At 40.2% G+C, this 21,577-nt stretch overlaps 2 protein-coding genes across 2 annotated transcripts in view; one reads left to right on the forward strand and one right to left on the reverse strand.

The window, feature by feature from the left end:
• The window catches only part of LOC135933171 (CMP-N-acetylneuraminate-beta-galactosamide-alpha-2,3-sialyltransferase 1-like), a 57,771-nt gene that overhangs the window by 33,451 nt on the left and 2,743 nt on the right, over window positions 1–21,577 (forward strand). The gene's annotated exons all lie outside the window — the stretch shown is intronic.
• LOC135932542 (E3 SUMO-protein ligase ZBED1-like) lies at window positions 12,662–15,141 on the reverse strand. The gene is made up of 2 exons (XM_065470020.1): window positions 14,069–15,141; window positions 12,662–13,855 (listed from the first exon to the last, which is right to left on the reverse strand). The coding sequence occupies exons 1-2, from the start codon at window positions 15,139–15,141 to the stop codon at window positions 13,204–13,206; spliced, it is 1,725 nt and encodes a 574-aa protein (XP_065326092.1). The 3' UTR covers window positions 12,662–13,203.

Below are 21,577 nucleotides of genomic sequence, written 5' to 3' on the forward strand. Positions count from 1 at the left end.
CTAGACCTCAGTGCAGCGTTCGACACTGTTGACCATAATATCCTATTAGAGCGATTAGAACATGCTGTAGGTATTACAGGTACTGTGCTGCAGTGGTTTGTATCACATCTATCTAATAGACTCCAATTTGTACATGTAAATGGAGAGTCCTCTTCACCCACTAAGGTCAATTATGGAGTTCCACAGGGTTCAGTGCTAGGACCAATTCTATTTACATTATACATGCTTCCCTTAGGCAGCATCATTAGAAGACATAGCATAAATTTTCACTGCTATGCAGATGACACGCAGCTCTATCTATCCATGAAGCCAGGTAACACACACCAATTAGTTAAACTGCAGGAATGTCTTAAAGACATAAAGACCTGGATGGCTGCTAACTTTCTGCTTCTTAATTCAGATAAAACTGAGGTTATTGTACTCGGCCCTGAAAATCTTAGAAATATGGTATCTAACCAGATATTTACTCTGGATGGCATTACCTTGGCCTCCAGTAATGCTGTGAGGAACCTTGGAGTCATTTTTGACCAGGATATATCCTTCAACGCACATATTAAACAAATATGTAAGACTGCTTTCTTCCATTTGCGTAACATCTCTAAAATGAGAAATATCCTGTCTCTTAGTGACGCTGAAAAACTAGTTCATGCATTTATTACTTCCAGGCTGGACTACTGTAATTCATTATTATCAGGATGTCCTAAAAACTCTAAAAAAAAGCCTTCAGTTAATCCAAAATGCTGCAGCAAGAGTACTGACAGGGACTAGAAAGAGAGAGCAGATTTCTCCTGTTTTGGCTTCCCTTCATTGGCTTCCTGTTAAATCCAGAATTGAATTCAAAATCCTGCTCCTCACATACAAGGTCTTAAATAATCAGGCCCCATCTTATCTTAATGACCTTGTAGTACCATATCACCCTATTAGAGCACTTCGCTCTTGCACTGCAGGCCTACTTGCTGTTCCTAGAGTATTTAAAAGTAGAATGGGAGGGAGAACATTCAGTTTTCAGGCCCCTCTTCTGTGGAACCAGCTTCCAGTTTGGATTCGGGAGACAGACACTATCTCTACTTTCAAGATTAGGCTTAAAACTTTCCTTTTTGCTAAAGCATATAGTTAGGGCTGGACCAGGTGACCCTGAATCCTCCCTTAGTTATGCTGCAATAGACGTAGGCTGCCGGGGGATTCCCATGATGCATTGAGTTTTTCCTTTCCAGTCACCTTTCTCACTCACTATGTGTTAATAGACCTCTCTGCATTGAATCATATCTGTTAGTATTCTCTGTCTCTCTTCCACAGCATGTCTTTCATCCTGTTTTCCTTCTCTCTCCCTAACCGGTCGCAGCAGATGGCCCCGCCCCTCCCTGAGCCTGGTTCTGCTGGAGGTTTCTTCCTGTTAAAAGGGAGTTTTTCCTTCCCACTGTCGCCAAAGTGCTTGCTCATAGGGGGGTCATATGATTGTTGGGTTTTTCTCTGTATCTATTATTGTGCGATCTACTGTACAATATAAAGTGCCTTGAGGTGACTTTTGTTGTGATCTGGCGCTATATAAATAAAAAATAAATAAATAAATAAATAAAATGATCCAATGCCAAGTAAATAAAGGGCCAGTGTTGCAGTCAAACAGATTCAACCATTAGTTTTAGCTTATGAACAATGTTCCCTCTAAGCTGCGCGCGTGCGCAATTGCGCACTGCTGGCACGGTCTCTGCGCACAGAAAATCTGCGTTGCGCACAAGAAAAAAATCTAACCTGAATTGAAATTAAAATTAATACTTTAACAATTCTGTTTTGCAGTGTTAGTCAGTAAGTGACTGGCTGCTCCCATATGGGATTAGAACGATGCCACCTTATCCCATAGTCCAGCCAATAATGTGATTCACATTCATATATACGCAGCTAATCAACGTCGCTGACAGGCTATGACAGCATCCTTATGTGCCGACACCGGTCTTTTAGCTAGCAAAGCGGCGTGGCTGATGTGGAGTGAAGCCACGTTAATGACAACGTGTACAACCATTGGAGATGTGAGCAGGACAGATGGAACAATTGACGGAAAAAGTGTGGACTTTATACCAGTTTTTAAATTGTGTTGATAGGCCACGTAAAACCAGAGTTATGATAAAAAAATATGCAATGTTTGGTTTTCTTCCTGAATACTATCGTTGTTTATATTTACTGCGGGAAGAAACGGTAAAAACGGCGTTTTATAAGGAAAACGCTCGAAAGCACTCTCCGCTTGTGAGCAAAACCAAAAACAAAAAAAAAAAACAAAAAAAACCCCACCCTTTCCTATTGGTCGAAAAATGTACCATATGGACCAATCAAAACATGATATGACAACATCGCATTTAGTTGTTTAGGAAGGGGGAAGTTTTAGGAGTGACGGCGGTGTTTTGAGATGTGAGAGATTTGTTACGTTTAGCGCAAATCTTGTGTAGTTAGTGTGTAGTGTAGTCAATAAATGTTGTGTGTGTCAGAACAATGAGGCAACTGCTTAATGTTACAGGTGTTACAGCAGTGATACATCTCCTGTTGTCAGGCCTGCAGGTATCAGGCTTGTGATGTTCTCCTTTATCTCATAGTGGACAGAAATTGTTTTTTGGAGTGGCCAAATAATTTGTGTGGCATCAAATTTGATGCAGAACACCTGATTGTTCTGTAAATAGTTTGAAATGTTTATTTAAAAACGCCTTTGCTGCATTTTCAGGTAAATAGCTACAAAAAACTGTGGTGTTTGCAAAACTCAGTTACCTGTTTGAAGAATTAACTATATAATTAATTGCCCAACATTGGTCATTATATACTGTATTTTGCAGACAGAGTTACAGGACTCTCTCCCAGACCACAGACTCAGACTCATAATACAAGTCCGAGCTTTATAAACAAAAGGAAAGAAAGTTTTGTTTTCAAAATTGGAGTTCAAGTTATTTTTACTTCCAATAGTGTTAACATACTACACAGGTAATGAACAAGATTTTTTTTTAAATTTTCATTGTAAGTGGGCTAAAGCAGTTAATTAAAAGTAGTCTAACATAAATGTAAATACTGTAATTTGATTATTTTAATAAACCATGTAACTTGGATGGATTCGATGCTGGCGTGACCACAGTGCACACGTCTGCTGTTGCTCACAGTGGTCCAAGGGATCGCTCAGGGAGTTTGTGTGTTCACTCAGACACATGAAAAATTAGAGGGAACATTGCTTATGAACACAGCTTTTGTACTTCTATGTTGGGGAGAACAGTGTAACATGATTTATAAGCTGAAGGTATTTGTTTGTCTGAAAGCCAATTTTTGCATCAGCTTCTGTTTAAATTATATCAATCAATCAATCAATCTTTATTTATAAAGCACTTTTCATACAAACTGTAGCACAAAGTGCTTTACATGGTTAAAAGCAGCCCACCTCACCCTCCCACTCATTCCCCGCACTGTCATTAACAGAAGCGGTCATGATACACACATCCCCCCACCCCCCCACCCCCACACACACACATACACACATACACACACACACACCTAAAGAGTAAAATTGGGCTGGGTACGTATTAGCCAAGTGAGGAAACACTATCACAGGGAGCCGTCTGCACCGGGAGCCGGTCACAGACCGCAGCCTCCAGGCTGGGCACACAGCAGGAGGGAGGCTAAGAAGCCCCCCAGCCAGGCTCAGAGGACCCACAGGGCCCCAGCAGCCACGGTCGATCACAGCCCCGGTGCAGAGAACCCCCTCCGAGGAAACACTGGAGATATGACCTAATAAGAATATAAACAGGATAAAAAGATAAAATAAATAAGAGTGGGATATAATATAAATATAAGTATAAACAGAGTAAGAAGATAAAAAATGAATAAGAATAAAATCAGTAAATATTAGGTAAAACTAAATGAATAATATAAATAGAATAACAGGATAGAATAAATAAGCATTAAATAAATAAGCGTTAGTTAAAAGCTAAATTAAAAAGGTGGGTCTTGAGCCTGTTTTTAAAAACATGAACGTTCTCTGCGGCCCTGAGCTCCTCCGGCAGGCTGTTCCACAGTCGAGGACCATACGACTGAAAAGCTGCCTCTCCGTGAGTATGTGTCCTGACTTTAGGGACAATCAAAAGGCCAGTACCAGAGGACCTCAGGGTCCGCGAGGGTTCGTATGGTAAAAGCAGATCTGAAAGATAAGAAGGCCCAAGACCATTAAGACATTTAAAAACCAATAAAAGAACTTTAAAATCGATCCTGAAACACACGGGGAGCCAATGCAGCGATTGTAAAACCGGTGTAATGTGGGCCCGCCCTCTGGTCTTCGTCAGCACACGAGCTGCAGAGTTTTGCAAAAGTTGCAAAGGTGAAAGTTTATAACGTTTAGGTTATATACATAAAATTAAGCTGACATTTAAAAATCGAGGGTTACTACATTCAGACTTTACTTACTTTACGTTTGATGTATATATTTTATTTATTATATAAGTTCTATTTATTTATTTATTTTAACATTGAACAGTTGGCTGAATATATTTGAATGTCTGAATATTTTCTGTAGGCAATAAGTCTTCTAAGGTTACAAGTATGATGACCACTTACACACTGACAACTAATATTAACTAAATCTAAAGATTGAAAAATTACTTTCATAGCAAAATATATAAGCTGTTTGGAAATTATCACAGACCTTCACTTGTTTGTCTGTTTTTCATTTCATAGCCTTATTCTAAACTCATTTTTCAGAATTTCACACACAATATATCTCATAATAACAAAGTGAAAAAAGTTTGCTTGGAATTCTCCCAAATTTATTAAAAAATATTAATGAAGTCCTGAGACCAGCTGAAATCTTTCAGTAATTGGAAATCCTGCCACTTAGTGCAAATTAAAATCAGCTGGTTCAGTCCCAACTGATGATCGTTAAAAAGGTGTTTCATGATGGGTAAAACCAATAAGCTCTCTCAAGATCTCCACAACCTTATTTTTGAAAGCATACTGATGTAATTGTTTAAAGAAGAATTTCTAAACTACTGAAGGTTCCAATGAGCACTCTGGGGCCCAGCCAACATGTATATATGGGCCCCACCTGGTTTTTGCTCGGGCTGGATGGGTTCCATGTGGGCATGGGCTCAAACTGGGCTTTTTGTATGGGGCCTACTTGGGTTCTTCACATTAAACCCATATGGGCAATCCCAAGTGGGCACTTTTAGTAGGTCCTAGCTGGGTCAAACATGGGAAACACTTAACTTGGTCCAAAATGGGAAACACATGTAGGACCCACTTGGGTTTTCCACCTGGGATAGACATGGGCAAACACAGTCATTTAAGGATAGGCTTTTGTTGTGTGCCCCAGGTGGGGCAAAGTGAGGTAATCAATATATGTTTTAGTATAGATGACACAGGTGGGGCCCACCTGGTCAAACTATATGGGTCACACATGGGCAAATGCAAGTCAGACCCTGAAAACATGTCTATGTGGGCCCCAGGTGGGGCAAAGTGAAGTAATCAATATATTTTTTTAGCACTGATGACATAGGTGGGGCCCACCTGGTCAAACTATATGGGTCGCACATGGGCAAATGCAAGTCAGACCCTGAAAACATGTCTATGTGGGCCCCATATGGGGAAAAGTGAGGTAATCAATATATTTTTTAGCACTGAAAACACAGGTGGGGCCCGCCTGGTCAAACTATATGGGTCACACATGGGCAAATGCAAGTCAGACCCTGAAAACATGTCTATGTGGGCCCCAGGTGGGGCAAAGTGAAGTTTTCCACCTGGGATAGACATGGGCAAACACAGTCATTTAAGGATAGGCTTTTGTTGTGTGCCCCAGGTGGGGCAAAGTGAGGTAATCAATATATGTTTTAGTATAGATGACACAGGTGGGGCCCACCTGGTCATACTATATGGGTCACACATGGGCAAATGCAAGTCAGACCCTGAAAACATGTCTATGTGGGCCCCAGGTGGGGCAAAGTGAAGTAATCAATATATTTTTTTAGCACTGATGATATAGGTGGGGCCCACCTGGTCAAACTATATGGGTCGCACATGGGCAAATGCAAGTCAGACCCTGAAAACATGTCTATGTGGGCCCCAGGTGGGGCAAAGTGAAGTAATCAATATATTTTTTTAGCACTGATGATATAGGTGGGGCCCACCTGGTCAAACTATATGGGTCGCACATGGGCAAATGCAAGTCAGACCCTGAAAACATGTCTATGTGGGCCCCATATGGGGAAAAGTGAGGTAATCAATATATTTTTTAGCACTGAAAACACAGGTGGGGCCCGCCTGGTCAAACTATATGGGTCACACATGGGCAAATGCAAGTCAGACCCTGAAAACATGTCTATGTGGGCCCCAGGTGGGGCAAAGGTGAGGTAGTCAATATATTTTTTAGCACTGATAACACAGGTGGGGCCCACCTGGTCAAACTATATGGGTCGCACATGGGCAAATGCAAGTCAGACCCTGAAAACATGTCTATGTGGGCCCCAGGTGGGGCAAAGGTGAGGTAGTCAATATATTTTTTAGCACTGATAACACAGGTGGGGCCCACCTGGTCAAACTATATGGGTCGCACATGGGCAAATGCAAGTCAGACCCTGAAAACATGTCTATGTGGGCCCCATATGGGTTATGTTAAGTTAATATGGGCATATATTTTACGTGGGCTCAAGATTGTTTAGTATATATGGGACCCACTTGGGTTTCTCACATGAAAGCCATATGGGCAAAACCAAGTGGAAACATATAGTAGGTCCTGGCTGGGTCAAACATGGGAAACACTTCAGTTGGTTCAAAATGGGAAACACACGTAGGACCCACTTGGGTTTTTCACCTGGGTTAGACATGGGAAAACACAGTCATTTAAAGAAAAGCATTTGCTGTGTGCCCCAGGTGGGGCAAAGTTAGGTAATCAGTATATTTCTTTAGTACTGATGACACAGGTGGGGCCTACCTGGTCAAACTATATGGTTCACACATAGGCAAATACAAGTCAGACCCTGAAAACATGTCTATGTGGGCCCCAAATGGGTCATGTTAAGTTAATATGGGCATATATTTTACATGGGCTCAAGATTGTTTAGAATATATGGGACCCACGTGGGTTTCTAACATTAAATCCAAATGGGTGGGCATCCAATGTAGGTCCTAGTTGGGTCAGTGATGGTAAATGTGTACATTGGTTCAAAATGGTAGCACATGCTTATGTGAGGATTCTTCTTCTGTGAAGAGCCTGAGAAAGTGTTATTTGAATAAAGGAGGATTTATTCCAAAAAAGCCCACCACAGATTGCACACAACCCAGGGAGTTCTGAAAGTCAAATTGTAAAAAGAATCTCAAAAGAAAGTATGAACATAACTCTCTTTTATAACCTGCAGACGGCACCCATGGGGTACCATTCGCTAACGAATTACCCAAACTTTAACATATTTGGCACAACCTCAGTCTATCACTTTTGCTATCCTTACATACAGTCAGATGTTCTTTACCATTCATTTTTGGCCCTCTCAGTATTTAGCCTTGGCTAGCGAATGTACTTAAAGTCCACGTTGAGACCTCAAGATGTTATGTGTTATCAGACACTACAACCCAGCTGTCAAGTGAGACTATAGGAACTTTGATGTTTTTGAACATTCAATGTTACTCAAAACACTCTGCACACTATTCCAAATAACTGGTTTGAAACAGTTACTTTTTAATTTTAGATTTTATTTTAAGTAATCTGCAATCTGCATGGTAGGCTGCATGGTGAGGCTCAGATAAGATAAAATAACGACTTCATGACTCTTCTTAGGTAAATTCAGTTGTCACAGCAGCAATAATAAGTGATTAAAACGGACACAAGAGTAGAAAAAAAAGTATAAAATACAAATAAAAAACCTAAGATAAAAGTGAATTACACAGACAAAATCCAGATTTGGCATTTGCAAATTAAGGATTACTGGTTGTTCAAACAATTAAGACTATTTACTTGAGCAAACATGCAATTGAGGATTTTTAGTAGATCAGACACACTCTACTGTATTAGAGAAAAGACAGTTAGCTACATGGAAGTTGGAAGTTTTGGTTAATCAGATCCAGTAAAGCTCCTGAAGTATATTACCGATCTGTTAAAATGTTACTCTTCAAACTTGTGACCTCAAATTATATAACCAGAAATAATTTATATTTTCTTTGAACTACTGGAAAGGAGAGGGAATGGGGTCTTTCAAGCAGTCACACTTCAACTGTGAAACTCCCTTGTCCTTATGGTGTATTGACACTATTGAAACTTTACAAAAGCAGTCTAATGTTAGAAGAGCTTTTAGGTAAACTGTTATTGTTCTTCTTATCATTATATTTTATTAATTATATTTTTATTATGATGTTGATTTGGGTGACAATTATTTGATAAATATTATATATTATTTTTTTAAACATATTAACCATCCCTATGCTTAAATAACTTTTTAAAATAAAATTGTTCTTTTAAACTTGTGCATTGTTTGACTTTTAAAATTTTTGTATCAGGTGTAAAATGACTTTTTAAATAAAGTTGTTTTTAATGTGAGCAGCTCCTATTGGCTCGTTTAAAAAGAGGGAGGAGCAGATTGCACCGCCTAGCGTCTAGTCTTCGCGGTCTTTCGTCAGTTGCGGCCTTTTCTCTCCCTGGTGTTTGAGAATGTGGAAGACAAAAGGATACCAAAGAATCGAAAACTATGACAAAGGTAAATACTTAAAGTTTTCTAAGTTTTCATCAATGGTTATTTTAGTAACTTTCTATAGTCAAACGGTAATAGGGGGAGAAGCATAACATCTTTAGCTAGCAGGTAGAACTGGGTTAATTTACTGCATTGTCTTTGGCAAACATAATTTAAAGTTAATTACAAAACTCTTACTGCCTATATTCTACTCGAAAAAATTCATCTTATCTTATTCTGTTTTCATTGCGCCATTCTCTCTATACAGTTTTTGAATTTACATACTATAACGTACACGGCAGTTTTTTTTCCTGTGCTTCTGCAACTGTTTCTTATGTTTTCCTATAAGGTTTTTGTAATTAATTAAAAAAAAATATATTATTTTTTTGGCTTTAGTGGATTCCCGCTCAGCTAACTCGGCCATTATGCACTACCCAGTAAACAAAATGGCTGAACAGTATCTTAAATGTTTGAACATGAGCTAGTCATACCATGTTAGGTAATATTCATGTGCAGTGTAGCAAGCTCACCTTATAGGGGTGTAAAAGATGAGGTGTATGAGGTGATTGTTTAAATTACAGGAGTAGATGCCTGCAGCTGAAACAGTTTTCTGATCTGAACATGAACCTACTGGTCACGTTTACGGTAATTTTACCAGATATGCATTGTACTATAGGAAAGCCCCTGGTGGATCAGTGTGCAAAAAGCCCCCAAAAGAAACACACAGCTTCTTTAGCTCAAACACTGTCTGATCACTCTCTTAGATACTGTGCTGTTCTATCTAGTTAGTTGTTACTGAGAAATGTTAGGTTATTAATTAATTAATTAAGAGAGTGCAGCTGTTCAGATCAGATGGTGAAGTAGGAAAATGCAGAACATGTTACTATAGCTGAATGCTGTGTAAAATACTAGTAATAAATCTAACTCCCATTGATGGCTTTTACTACTGCGGGGCTAAATAAAAAATTACAGACATAATGAAATCTGCTACAATTACAAAGCTTAAGTTTAAAACAATTATTATACATTAAGCATTTTTTTGCTCTTTTTTTATTCTTTTTGCTAATAATGGACTCAATTTTATTATCAAGTTCAAAGACCTATTAAACTTTTAAACCATTAAATCCAGGAAATTAGATGCCCGTAAATGTATGAGACCCTCTTTATGGCTAGTATCCCCAAATATTTAATAATCCTTTCTAAAAGTACACAAATTTTGTTCTTTTCAGTTAAATATTGCATGTTTAATGTATTCTTGAGCAGGTAAAAAATCCACTAAATTAGTTTTTGCATATTTTTAAGTATAATCAAATTTTTATAGTTTGCGAGTACTTTTAATTTGGAGATTTTGCCACTTGTTTTGAAGTTTGGATAGTGCTTTATAGTAATTTGGAAATGTTTTGAAGTCATCTGGCTTCTTAATAATTTAATAAAAAATTAACAAACCATGTAATAATTTGAAAACCACTAGGGACCACTTATTACTATGTCACCAATTTTTTACTTAAAGGAATTTAGGATTTATGTCTGTCAAGTCATTTGTTCTGGCATAAGTCACCATTTTGATATATCTTCCTGTGACTTTAAAGTCTGTCAGCTAGTTAGATATATTTTTGCACTGCTAGTGTTTGCTGCTTGAATTAGTCAGTTTACCATATAAACACATGCAGTGCCTTTCAAACTTCTAATTACACTGTTCATTTTGTGCATTAGTAAGAGAATCTTTTATATTGAATTATCCTGGGAAAAAACGAAAATGTTTGTATTTTTTTTTCTCATGCACTTTCTTTCATTTCCTTATCACGTTTAGATTCTTCAAGATCACAAGCACCATCTTTGGCATGTAAGTAACTTTCATATTATTTGTATTACTTATGATTATTATTGTTTTTGAAAAGTGGTGGTCTTTGGGGCATCCTTGAAAGGAGTGCATTACTTCATTTTTTTTTTTTTTACTGGTATTCAGTATATATATATATATATATATATATGTATGTATATATATTTAGGCACAGGAGGCAATGATCAATTTTAAAATTTAACATTTATTTAAATTTCCATCTTTTATGCTAACAATAATGCCAACAGTGTTCTCTTCACTTGTCCCACAACTCTGACAGTTTTGGTCTTCTGCTCTCCTCACAATTGGCTGATTTCCATCTGAGCTGCTACTGCAAACTGCATTAAACTGATTTTACATTGCCTTGTTATTCTACTCTTTATCTGCGTTTTGGACTCCAAACATTCACACCTGCTGTTAGTAACCAGAGCTCACAAGAGTGCAAGGCGTGTAGTTCAATAAAGTGATCGATGTGTTCACTAGCTGATTTCAATAAACCGGTAACTTATCAAATCTATATTTTATAGGAAGTACATGCCTGATAAAAGTGGTAATAAACACGGTAACCAATAAAAATTTAAATTTGCTGTGAGCTCGGTTTTCTAACACCAGGTGTGAACATCTACAGTCTTTAAGCTCTGATAAAGATTTAAAAATAAAAGCATTAAATAACATAACATTAAACACTAAGTTAGTTTGATGGTGTTGACTGCAGCAGCTCAATGTTAATCAGCTGATCGTGATGGAAGCAGATGAGCGTTTTTCATCATGGTTGTTGGTGATGTGTTGGTCGAAACGAAACAGCTCTTAGAGCCGACTCTTTGAAGTGAACGACGCGAGCGTGTTTTTTTTTTCTCTCTCTCTCTCTCGCACTTTTTTTCCGCTTCACTCCGCACACGAGCCTTGTGCTTTGCGCTGGGAAGAAGGGGGAGGGGCGGTAGTTACACTTGCAGTAGCACAGTAACAGAGCAGGAGGGAGAGAGAGAGAAAGAGAGCCAGGGACAACAATGTCACATTAGAAAGGTATAGTAATCATCCACAACTATTTTCAATTGCGGATGATAAAGGATTCAGAAAGTTTATTCATGCAGGCCTATATGACAGAGAATGTGCATCTTCTTTTTGTTTTCATATTTTAATTTATATTTAATTGTGTTGTGGTTTGCAGTGTTTTGTGTTGTTTCACTTTAAATTTGTTTAAAAGGAAAAAGCTGAAAATTTAAATAGTTAAAAGTTGAAATGTAAATAGTTGTTTTTTGTATTATATGATTTATTTATTACATTTTATGTGGAGAGAATAAAAAAAAAGTATATTTACGGTGCCCACTAGAGACAAAGCACGTACAAACTCCGAAGCACATACAAAACACAACAGAAGTGCTCCAGGATGCTAGGCACAGTGTTGAGCTTTTGTTACCTAGTGGCTACACAAGCCAGGAAGTACCAACGACCGGATTTGGTGTGTGGTAGTAACAGGTAAATGAACAGTTTTTGGAATTATTTGAATATATATGAGTGCTTGTGTATAAATACACAAATAATACACATATGCTTTCAATTGCGTAATTTAAGTTATCTAGGTAGCTCTGTTTTGGAAGTTCAGTTAACGCTAGAAATGTGTTTTAGGATTTGTACATGCTTTGTCTCTAGGGGCCACCATATATATTTATATATAAACATATAAAAATACAACCACATTTCTTTTTTTACATTAGTAATTCCTTTTGTGCATAATTTTATATTGTTGTTAATAGTAAATTAATTAAAGCAACAAAACAACCTGAAGAGCCGGTTCGGAGCCGAAAGAGCCGGTTCTCTAAAAAGAGCCAGAAATCCCATCACTAGTTGTGTAATATGCTGGTATTGATATGATCAAAAATGAACTGAGTTTTTTTATCTTCTATAGAAATTGTACATCTAATTAATAACAAGGCTTTGTGCTGATGTTAATTAATTAATTAATTAATTAATTAAAAATTTATTGTTTTATTTTTAAGCAACAACTTTTTAGCATGCAATCAGTCCATGCTGTACAGGACAGATTTGTAAACTGTGCATACAAAAATATTAGGGCTGTCAAATGATTAAAATTTTTAATCAGATTAATCACAGCCTAAAAATTAATTAATCATGATTAATCGCAACTCGAAATATGACCAAAATGTGTGCAAACATACGGACAGATAGCGGATTTTTACACACTTGTTAGTGTTATTTAATGCTAAGACCACGCTGAGTGGCCTGCGTTCACTCAGCGTGGTCTGACGTAGGCTGGGTGTTGTGCTGGAAGCGAATTAATCACAGCCTAAAAATTGATTAATCGCAACTCGAAATATATGTGTATATGTGTATATATGTGTAAAAATCGGGACAGATAGTGGTTTTTAACACACTTGTTTGTTTTATTTATTATTAATTGTGAGTACAAGCAGTACAAGCAGAACAGGGCTTCAAATAATTGTGAGGGATTTTTACTGAATGTTTTCCACCCGTTTAAATCTAGCACATTGTTTTATCCATATACATCTTCAAGTTCACAGAACATAGGCCTAATTCAACAGGCAAAATAGAAAAAATCTCCAATCATCCTTTTGGGTAAGGTAGATTAGTGCAAAAAAATATGAACAACAGTGAAAAGTATTGTTTAAATCACATTCAACCATAGAACAAGCTCTAAACACACGGTCCTCTGGTCTACTCATCCTTCAGCCAGTTGCTGAGACAAACCAACTTGTCCACGTTCTCTGAGTGCAGAGCAGACCTCTTCTTGTTCACAATGTGCCCTGCTACAGAGAACAGCCTCTCACAGGGCACTGTGGAGGCAGGAGTGGCCAGGTATCTGCGAGCAAGGCGGGCCAGCTGGCTGTGGGCTCCTGCATGAGCTGCCCACCACTGTAAGGGACAGTCCTCTAAGGCAGTGCAGGGCTCTGCTCTGTAGCGCTGTATGGCTCTGTCCTGCTGTACCTCCTCCTCTGACTCAGAGTCAGAGTCCATCTGCAGCAGGCTCAGCCTCTTCTTGGCTGGACCTTCTTCTGCAGTGTGTGATCTTCTAGGAGAGTCTTCATGCAGCATGCCTGCCAGTGTGGTCCACACTGCTTCTCTGTCGGTCTTGGGCACACTGCGTAGGTCTTTAAAACGTGGGTCCAGTGCAGTTGCGATCTGGAGCCATGCATAGTTGGTATGTTCCTGGCGGGAAGCAAGGTCTTCCTTAAACTTCTCTTTAAACCTCACCACATATGCAGGGTCCTCATCAGTTACTTCCATGACACGGCGCAGGTGGCAGAAGGCTGGTAGAACTACAGAGCAGGAGACGTAGGCCTCTCCTCCCAGCAGTTCAGTCACATATCTGCAGTGGAATACACACACACACATACACACACACACACACAGATAAGACAGCAAATTAAAAAAAGCTTTTTAATACTAGGTAATATTAATAAAATATTTGATTTCATTTATTTTTTAAATAAGACATTTTCATAATAACAAAACTGATTTAAGATGTATGTTTGATACATTTAATCTAAACCTACAATTATGGTCACAATGACAGGCTCACCTGCAGGGCTCTAGAAGTGTCTCCAGTCTCTGGAGTTTGTCCCACTCTGGAGGCGTCAGGAGGACAAGTTTATGCTTTTGTTTATCCAGAGTCGCGGTTACTGCAGTTTGGTTGCGGATCAAGCGCTTCACCATCTCCAGCGTGGAGTTCCAGCGCGTAGGCACGTCCTGGGCCAACGGCTCCTGCTTGCGCCCCAGTGACACCTGCTCTGCGTTCAGCTCTGCTGTGTTTGCTGGGCTGTGCTTAAAATGGCCAACAATTTTGCGGCATTTGGCCAGCGCAGTGACAAAGCCACTGTCTGCGAGACTCACTGTGATGCATCTCTGTAGAATGTGCGCGGTACACGGCATGTGATTGAATGGCATGATGCAAGCCGCGGCGATCATATTGCGCGCACTGTCCGTGCCTACTGTTGTCACCTTCTCCTCAATTCTCCACCTGCGAGCAACAGTCTGGAACTGCTCTGCACAAGCCTCCGCAAAGTGCCGCTCTTCCGTTTTCATTATAGTCAGCGCAAAGGATGTCAGACCCCAGGCTTCAGTGATTAAATGCGCAGTAACTCCCAGGTAATTGTCATTACTCAATGATGTCCAGTGGTCTCCTGTCAGAGCCACGCATTCTGTGTGAACTAAAGCCTCTTCTTTTTTCTTTTTCTCCGTTTCATACAGTTCGTGGATTCGAATTGTTATTGTGCTTCTCGCTGGGGGCTTGTAGGACGCGTCCTGAGATGCAACCTTTAAAACATCCGCAAAGCCCTTGTCCTCCACAATGCTTAGCGGTCTACAGTCCTTTGCTATCCATTTGGCTATATTGTCGGTCAGTTTGTCCAAAGAAGACTTACCGAGTGGCCTGCGTTCACTAAGAGTGGTCTGACGCAGGCCGGGTGAAGCTGCTGCCCCGACAAACGCGTGTTTGGCATTAAGGTGGTATTTTAAGGTCGAATTTGAACGGTGAAATTGAAACTCTTTACTACAGTGAGTGCAAATTACAACGCGTTTGTTTATTGTCCCATCTATGTTCTTCTTGTATTTAAATTCCCCATCCAGAAGGCCATCCTGTTCCTGCTTCTCCATTTTCAGTGGCGCGGTAAACAAATCAAGTGGAATTATGGGAGCGACTTTTCTGCGTGTTGCGCTAAATAGTTAAATATTCTAACGTAATTAATTCCAAAATTTAATTATCGCAATTAACGCGTTAATTTCGACAGCTATAAAAAATATACTATTTTACAAAATTGCTCATTCAACAAATGTAAATCACAGCAGATTATTTTGTTGTAGTGCACTGTCACAACTAGAAATGTGGGGGGAAGTCCTCAAAATTGAAGGCAGAACAGGAAAATACATGGAAATAACAATTTTTTCTTTAAGCACATCAGTAAAGGTCGATCCGGATACTTGATAACTGTTGGTATAGGTATGACATGAATTTGAATCTCCATTATCACAGGTTTTAATTGGGAGGCAACATGCAGATATACAGGAGGACTATAAACAGCAATTCCTATTGCATACAACTGTTTTAGAAAATACCAACAACACTGTTAATTTATCACTTGCTGGTCTATAGACTTTACAGTGTGGATGGATGGAAAATCCATCTGGCTCCACTCTGGCTGAATTGGTGCTACAAACAACTCTGCGCTCGGCTTTCCTGGCTGTGTGTGGATTTATACTTACACATCCAAATTTTGACCCTATTTTTCTTCCTTTCAGCTGATTGGTCAATTTCATGTCAATCACCAATTAAACAATCCAATCAGAGAACATCTCCAGAAGTTGATTCTGTTCATCTGGACTTAGCGTTTTCAGTGGGAGAAAATGCTGAAAGCGCTACGTCCAGATGAACAGAATCAACTTTTGGAGATTTACTTACCTGGATGATTGATCATGCATCAAGACAATCAGAGAACAGATAGGTTTGGCTGTTGGAGGGCTGCATTACGGAGCTTCAGGTCCTGGAAGAATAAATTCCCTTTTACATACCAGACCAGCATTTTTCTTCATTACCACGAAGGAAAACAGTCTGTGCGTGTCAGAGTTCAGTGGTTTTTGTGTCACAGGGCTTATAATATGTGTAAAAATCTGGCCAGGGACCATCACATCACACTGCTATCATATTTTTCTGTTGCTATCATGTTTCTTTTCTGAGATGTTGTTACTTTTATGACAGATGTAACGAGAAATCTTCCAGAAAGTTAAATTTTTTATTCTAATCAAATATTTGATTCTGATAACAGATAAAGATTTTTTTTTTCACTTTTGTTCTGCTACGATAGTTTATACAAATTTTGGCCAATTCCTATTTATTTTAACCCTTTAGCCCCCAAAAAGTCGCCAGCGACAGGTTTGGAAAAACCTGTCTCGTCAAGCCTGGACTTTTAGAAGAAAAGAGATGTCCGGAAATAAACCATAGGGTCAAATACTTGATTTTATTCAGTGTTTTAGAGTTATTAATTTGAATTGACTAATTTAAATATTTTATTCATGTACATTTTGATTGCCTTCAGTAAAAATGGCAAAATTTCAATTTCTTTTTTTTTCCTGTTATTAATCCTTGATTACATTCATATAGTATACAGTAGAGGAAAAAACCTACCAGATGTGTAAAGTAGTAGTAATACTGAAAAAAAGGGACAAAAGCACACACACTCACAGCTGATTTCATGACACTTTTACAGCTAAAACAATATATAATTCCGGTTATCCTGCGTAACATTATTGGGGATAAAGGGTTAAGGAACCGCAATTAATTTTTTTAGTTTAGCTTGTGTTTACTACCATATGTTTTTTTGTTATCACAACACAGTAAACATTAAGCAATATGTAAAGCGTCCATTTATCCTCCATTCCGGTCCATTATCTTAAGCTTAGGCTGCTGCCACTCGACCCAATCCGGTACTAAGTAGAGAGGCCCAGACTTCGCTCTCTCCAGGCACTTGGCCCAAGGCATTCCCAGGCCAGCCGAAAAACATTGTCCCTCCAGCATGTCCTGGTTGTTCTGGGTCTCTTCCTGGTGGGACGTGCCCAAAACACCTCACCAGGGAGGCATCCTAACCAGATGCTAGTATCTAATCTGTCCTTTTTGTATGTTCCCCTCAGGTTGCCATGGTAGCAGATACAGGGGGAACAAGTGTAGACGATGCCACAAGAAGGATGATGAAATTCCTCATATCACCTGAGCTGGCTGTGGAGTACAGTATGCTTGGCCGACATGGGAAAAAAAAGTTCAGAGATTTGCGTCTTTTTAATGTTGTGTATGGTAAGTTAGTTTCACTTGAGACATTTGAACTTTAGAAAACTAAACTTTTTTAATAAAGTATTTGAAAGTGTAACTGAGATTGGTTATCATGCAATTTATATATATTTTATTGAGGCAATAAAGTGAAATAAACATTGTTCTTTGCAAATCATCACCAAATTAAGTAAACTAAGATTAACTTTACTTTGGCTTGCCCATTTTTCTTCTTCATTTGCAGAGGCACTGAAGAAGAATTATTTAACATCAGAAGTCAACTTGCAAGAAGCAGAGAAGGCTCTGTCCAAGTGGTTCACTGGAGCTAAAGACAGAGGAGGACCGAGGGCTGCAAGGGTACAAAATAGACTTACGGCTCTGTAAAAAAACAAAAAAGAAACCCTGCTGATTCAAGATAAGCTTTTGAGTTTTCCATCTGACTTTTTCTCACTGTTGCAACAGTTCTGAATATCTAAGGAATTTTGATGTAGTTTGACATTTCTAGTTTTTTTTTAAAGTTTACGCACTTTGGAATACAGTTACGTAAAATCACAGTTGTTGGACAAAATAAATGTGAAAACTGTTGTTTTGTGTACCCTCGTGATTTTTGAAATGGTTTTATTTACAAACTAGTTTTTGTTTGCGGTCAGCTTTAATATATTTGGTGTCTTTGTGTCACAGAACCCATATTAGCCGTCTGAAAAATTGATTTTGTGACTGTTTTACTACATGGGGCCCATTCAGTGCCAGAAATTAGCCAATTCAAACTAGAAGTAAGATGCAACTACAGAACCCACTGATAATGCCATTCCAACTTTTTAGCTCATGTTTTCCTCATGTTGTACCCACTAAGAACTTGAAAAATGGGGCCCGGGTGGGTTTCTGTGTACTTTGCCCAGTTGGGGCACATTTAGTTCCCAGATTTTACCAATATAACACCGAGATGGGCATTTAATATGGGGCCATTATGGAACCCGCGGACAATCCCACTTGAAACCCACTTTTTAGCCTTTGTGGTACCCACATGGTACCCACAAAAACTTGAAAGATGGGGCCCAGGTGGGTTTCTGTGTACTTTGCCCAGTTGGGGCACATTTAGTTCCCAGATTTTACCAATATAACACCGAGATGGGCTTATAAAATGGGGCCATTATGGAACCCGCGGACAATCCCACTTAAAACCCACTTTTTAGCCTTTGTGGTACCCACATGGTACCCACAAAAACTTGAAAGATGGGGCCCAGGTGGGTTTCTGTGTACTTTGCCCAGTTGGGGCACATTTAGTTCCCAGATTTTACCAATATAACACAGAGATGGGCATTTAATATGGGGCCATTATGGAACCCGCGGACAATCCCACTTAAAACCCACTTTTTAGCCTTTGTGGTACCCACATGGTACCCACAAAAACTTGAAAGATGGGGCCCAGGTGGGTTTCTGTGTACTTTGCCCAGTTGGGGCACATTTAGTTCCCAGATTTTACCAATATAACACCGAGATGGGCATTTAATATGGGGCCATTATGGAACCCGCGGACAATCCCACTTAAAACCCACTTTTTAGCCTTTGTGGTACCCACATGGTACCCACAAAAACTTGAAAGATGGGGCCCAGGTGGGTTTCTGTGTACTTTGCCCAGTTGGGGCACATTTAGTTCCCAGATTTTACCAATATAACACCGAGATGGGCTTATAAAATGGGGCCATTATGGAACCCGCGGACAATCCCACTTAAAACCCACTTTTTAGCCTTTGTGGTACCCACATGGTACCCACAAAAACTTGAAAGATGGGGCCCAGGTGGGTTTCTGTGTACTTTGCCCAGTTGGGGCACATTTAGTTCCCAGATTTTACCAATATAACACCGAGATGGGCTTATAAAATGGGGCCATTATGGAACCCGCGGACAATCCCACTTAAAACCCACTTTTTAGCCTTTGTGGTACCCACATGGTACCCACAAAAACTTGAAAGATGGGGCCCGGGTGGGTTTCTGTGTACTTTGCCCATTTGGGGCACATTTAGTTCCCAGATTTTACCAATATAACACCGAGATGGGCTTATAAAATGGGGCCATTATGGAACCCGCGGACAATCCCACTTAAAACCCACTTTTTAGCCTTTGTGGTACCCACATGGTACCCACAAAAACTTGAAAGATGGGGCCCGGGTGGGTTTCTGTGTACTTTGCCCATTTGGGGCACATTTAGTTCCCAGATTTTACCAATATAACACCGAGATGGGCATTTAATATGGGGCCATTACGGAACCCGCGGACAATCCTATATGGGGCCCATTTTTCAGCCCATTTCCAAACCATATGGGCCCCACATATAAATGTTGGCTGGGGGGCCATGATCTGGAAGTGGAAAGAACATCATTTCACCATAAACCTACCACAACCAGGTGCTCCCCACAGGATTTCAGACAGGAGTGAAAAGAATGATCAGAAAAGTTGTCCAAGAGTCAAGGACCACTTGTGGAGAGCTACAGAATGGAATCAGCAGGTACAATTGTTTCAAAAACAACAATAACCCACCATGGCCTGTTCGCATTTTTACCATGCAATACTCCATTGCTGAAGAAACGGCATTTTGAATTGAAAGTCTGCTGAACAACATTTAGAAAATCCTTCAAAATACTGGGCATGTCAAGGCCAGGTGACCACCGTGCTGTGGAGTGGACCCAAAAGCAGATGAATGAGAGACAAGACTGAACATAACAAAAAGCGAGTGGTTTATTAAGACTATTGGCAACACACAAAACAAAGGGTCAAAAGGCAACTAAGGCACATCTGAAAAAAGAGAGGCACCAAAAGGACAGCAAAAACTGAAACGCTTGAGTCCAACACCAGGGCACGAGAGTCCAAAATAAAACACAGTCCAGGAGACTAGCTCAGTGATTAGTGACCAGTGACGATGGGGGTCTGGAGGCCGACCGCTGGGCCAGCAGTGGCAAGGTGGCATGGTTGGTGGTCGACCGTGTGACCAATGGTACCTCACAGGGGCCCAACAGGGTGACGAACCCTCTCATGGGGCTTGGCAGGCGGCCGGTGGCTAACATGGGCGAGACTGAAGGTCCTTGGGTGGCTTGGCAGGTGGATGACACGCTGGATGTGGCTTAGCAGGTGCTGCATCTGGCGTGGCAAGGATGGCAGGTGTAGTATCTGGCATGGCAGACATGGCAGAACCAGACGGTGCGATAACCTCTGGCTGAGGCAGGGCTGGTGGCGGCCTGAGTAGTTGGACAGACTCTCCTGAGCCCCCAGCGGAGACAGGTGGTGGCGTGGAAGCTGGACTGATTTGCCTTGACCTCCAGCTGACTAGGAATGTGGCTGGATGGGCTCACGTCCAGGTGGCAGCGTGGAGGCCACAGGTAGCTGAATTGGCTCAGCTGAGCCACCAGCTGGCGAGGAAGGATGCTGGGTGGGCTCAGCTGAGCCCCCAGCTGACACAAGGAAGGATGCTGGATGGGCTCGGCTGAGCCCCCAGCTGACACAAGGAAGGATGCTGTTTGGACTCGGCTGAGCCCCCGGCAGCAGGGCATCATGGTTGGTGGTCGACCATGTGGCAAACGGTACCTCACAGGGGTATCACAGAGGTGATGAACCCTCTCAGGTGGCTTGCCAGGGCTGTTTGCATAGACACCAGTAGTTTTCCCTCACTCTCGCGTCCTCGTGTGATGGATTGTTTTAATCTTCATCTAAAATAATTACTGGTTGACTATTTTCATTCTCTCTCTCTGTTTGCACTGGTTCAAACTGGAAAGGTTGAACAGAAAACATTTCCAGTGCGCTGCTAACTGTGAACTCGATGCGGTGCAACCATATGACGTCACTACCCAGAGTGCATTGACAAGTAAATAACAATGGCAGCCTACTCGTAAATCTGTTAAAAATGTTCTTAAAAGGAAAACATTTGGCGTATTTTAATACGACATATATGTTATTGAAAGCACAGTACATATTTTAGCGCAAACATGTCTTCATAGCCGGGGTTCCTTTTAAGGGCTTCTGACCATACATAGAATACACAAACACATTGGGAAGATAGGTCACAGAGGTAAAAAACAATGGAAATACACAATACATGAGGAAAGAGGAGGGGAAAATTTTCCTCAATGTCCTCCATCGAGAGTGTCACCAGACACATGATCCATAATTCTTTAGGTTTTAAAGAACAAGACTGAGAGACTCTCTGTGGTTTGAGAAGTTAGATGAGACTACACAGGGACATAGAAGCCAAGCAGGAAAGATAAGTGATGGAGGGGAGAAAGC

This window comes from Pelmatolapia mariae, linkage group LG22 (assembly GCF_036321145.2).
Source record: "Pelmatolapia mariae isolate MD_Pm_ZW linkage group LG22, Pm_UMD_F_2, whole genome shotgun sequence".
Lineage (NCBI taxonomy): Eukaryota > Metazoa > Chordata > Actinopteri > Cichliformes > Cichlidae > Pelmatolapia > Pelmatolapia mariae.

Bases quoted from the DNA above. Each gene is read 5' to 3' on its own strand.
- LOC135932542 (XM_065470020.1), bottom strand. From the start codon at position 15,141: ATGGAGAAGCAGGAACAGGATGGCCTTCTGGATGGGGAATTTAAATAC. The intron at 13,856-14,068 runs GTGAGCCTGTCA...ATTCCACTGCAG, and splicing joins ACACTTCTAGAGCCCTGCAG to ATATGTGACTGAACTGCTGG.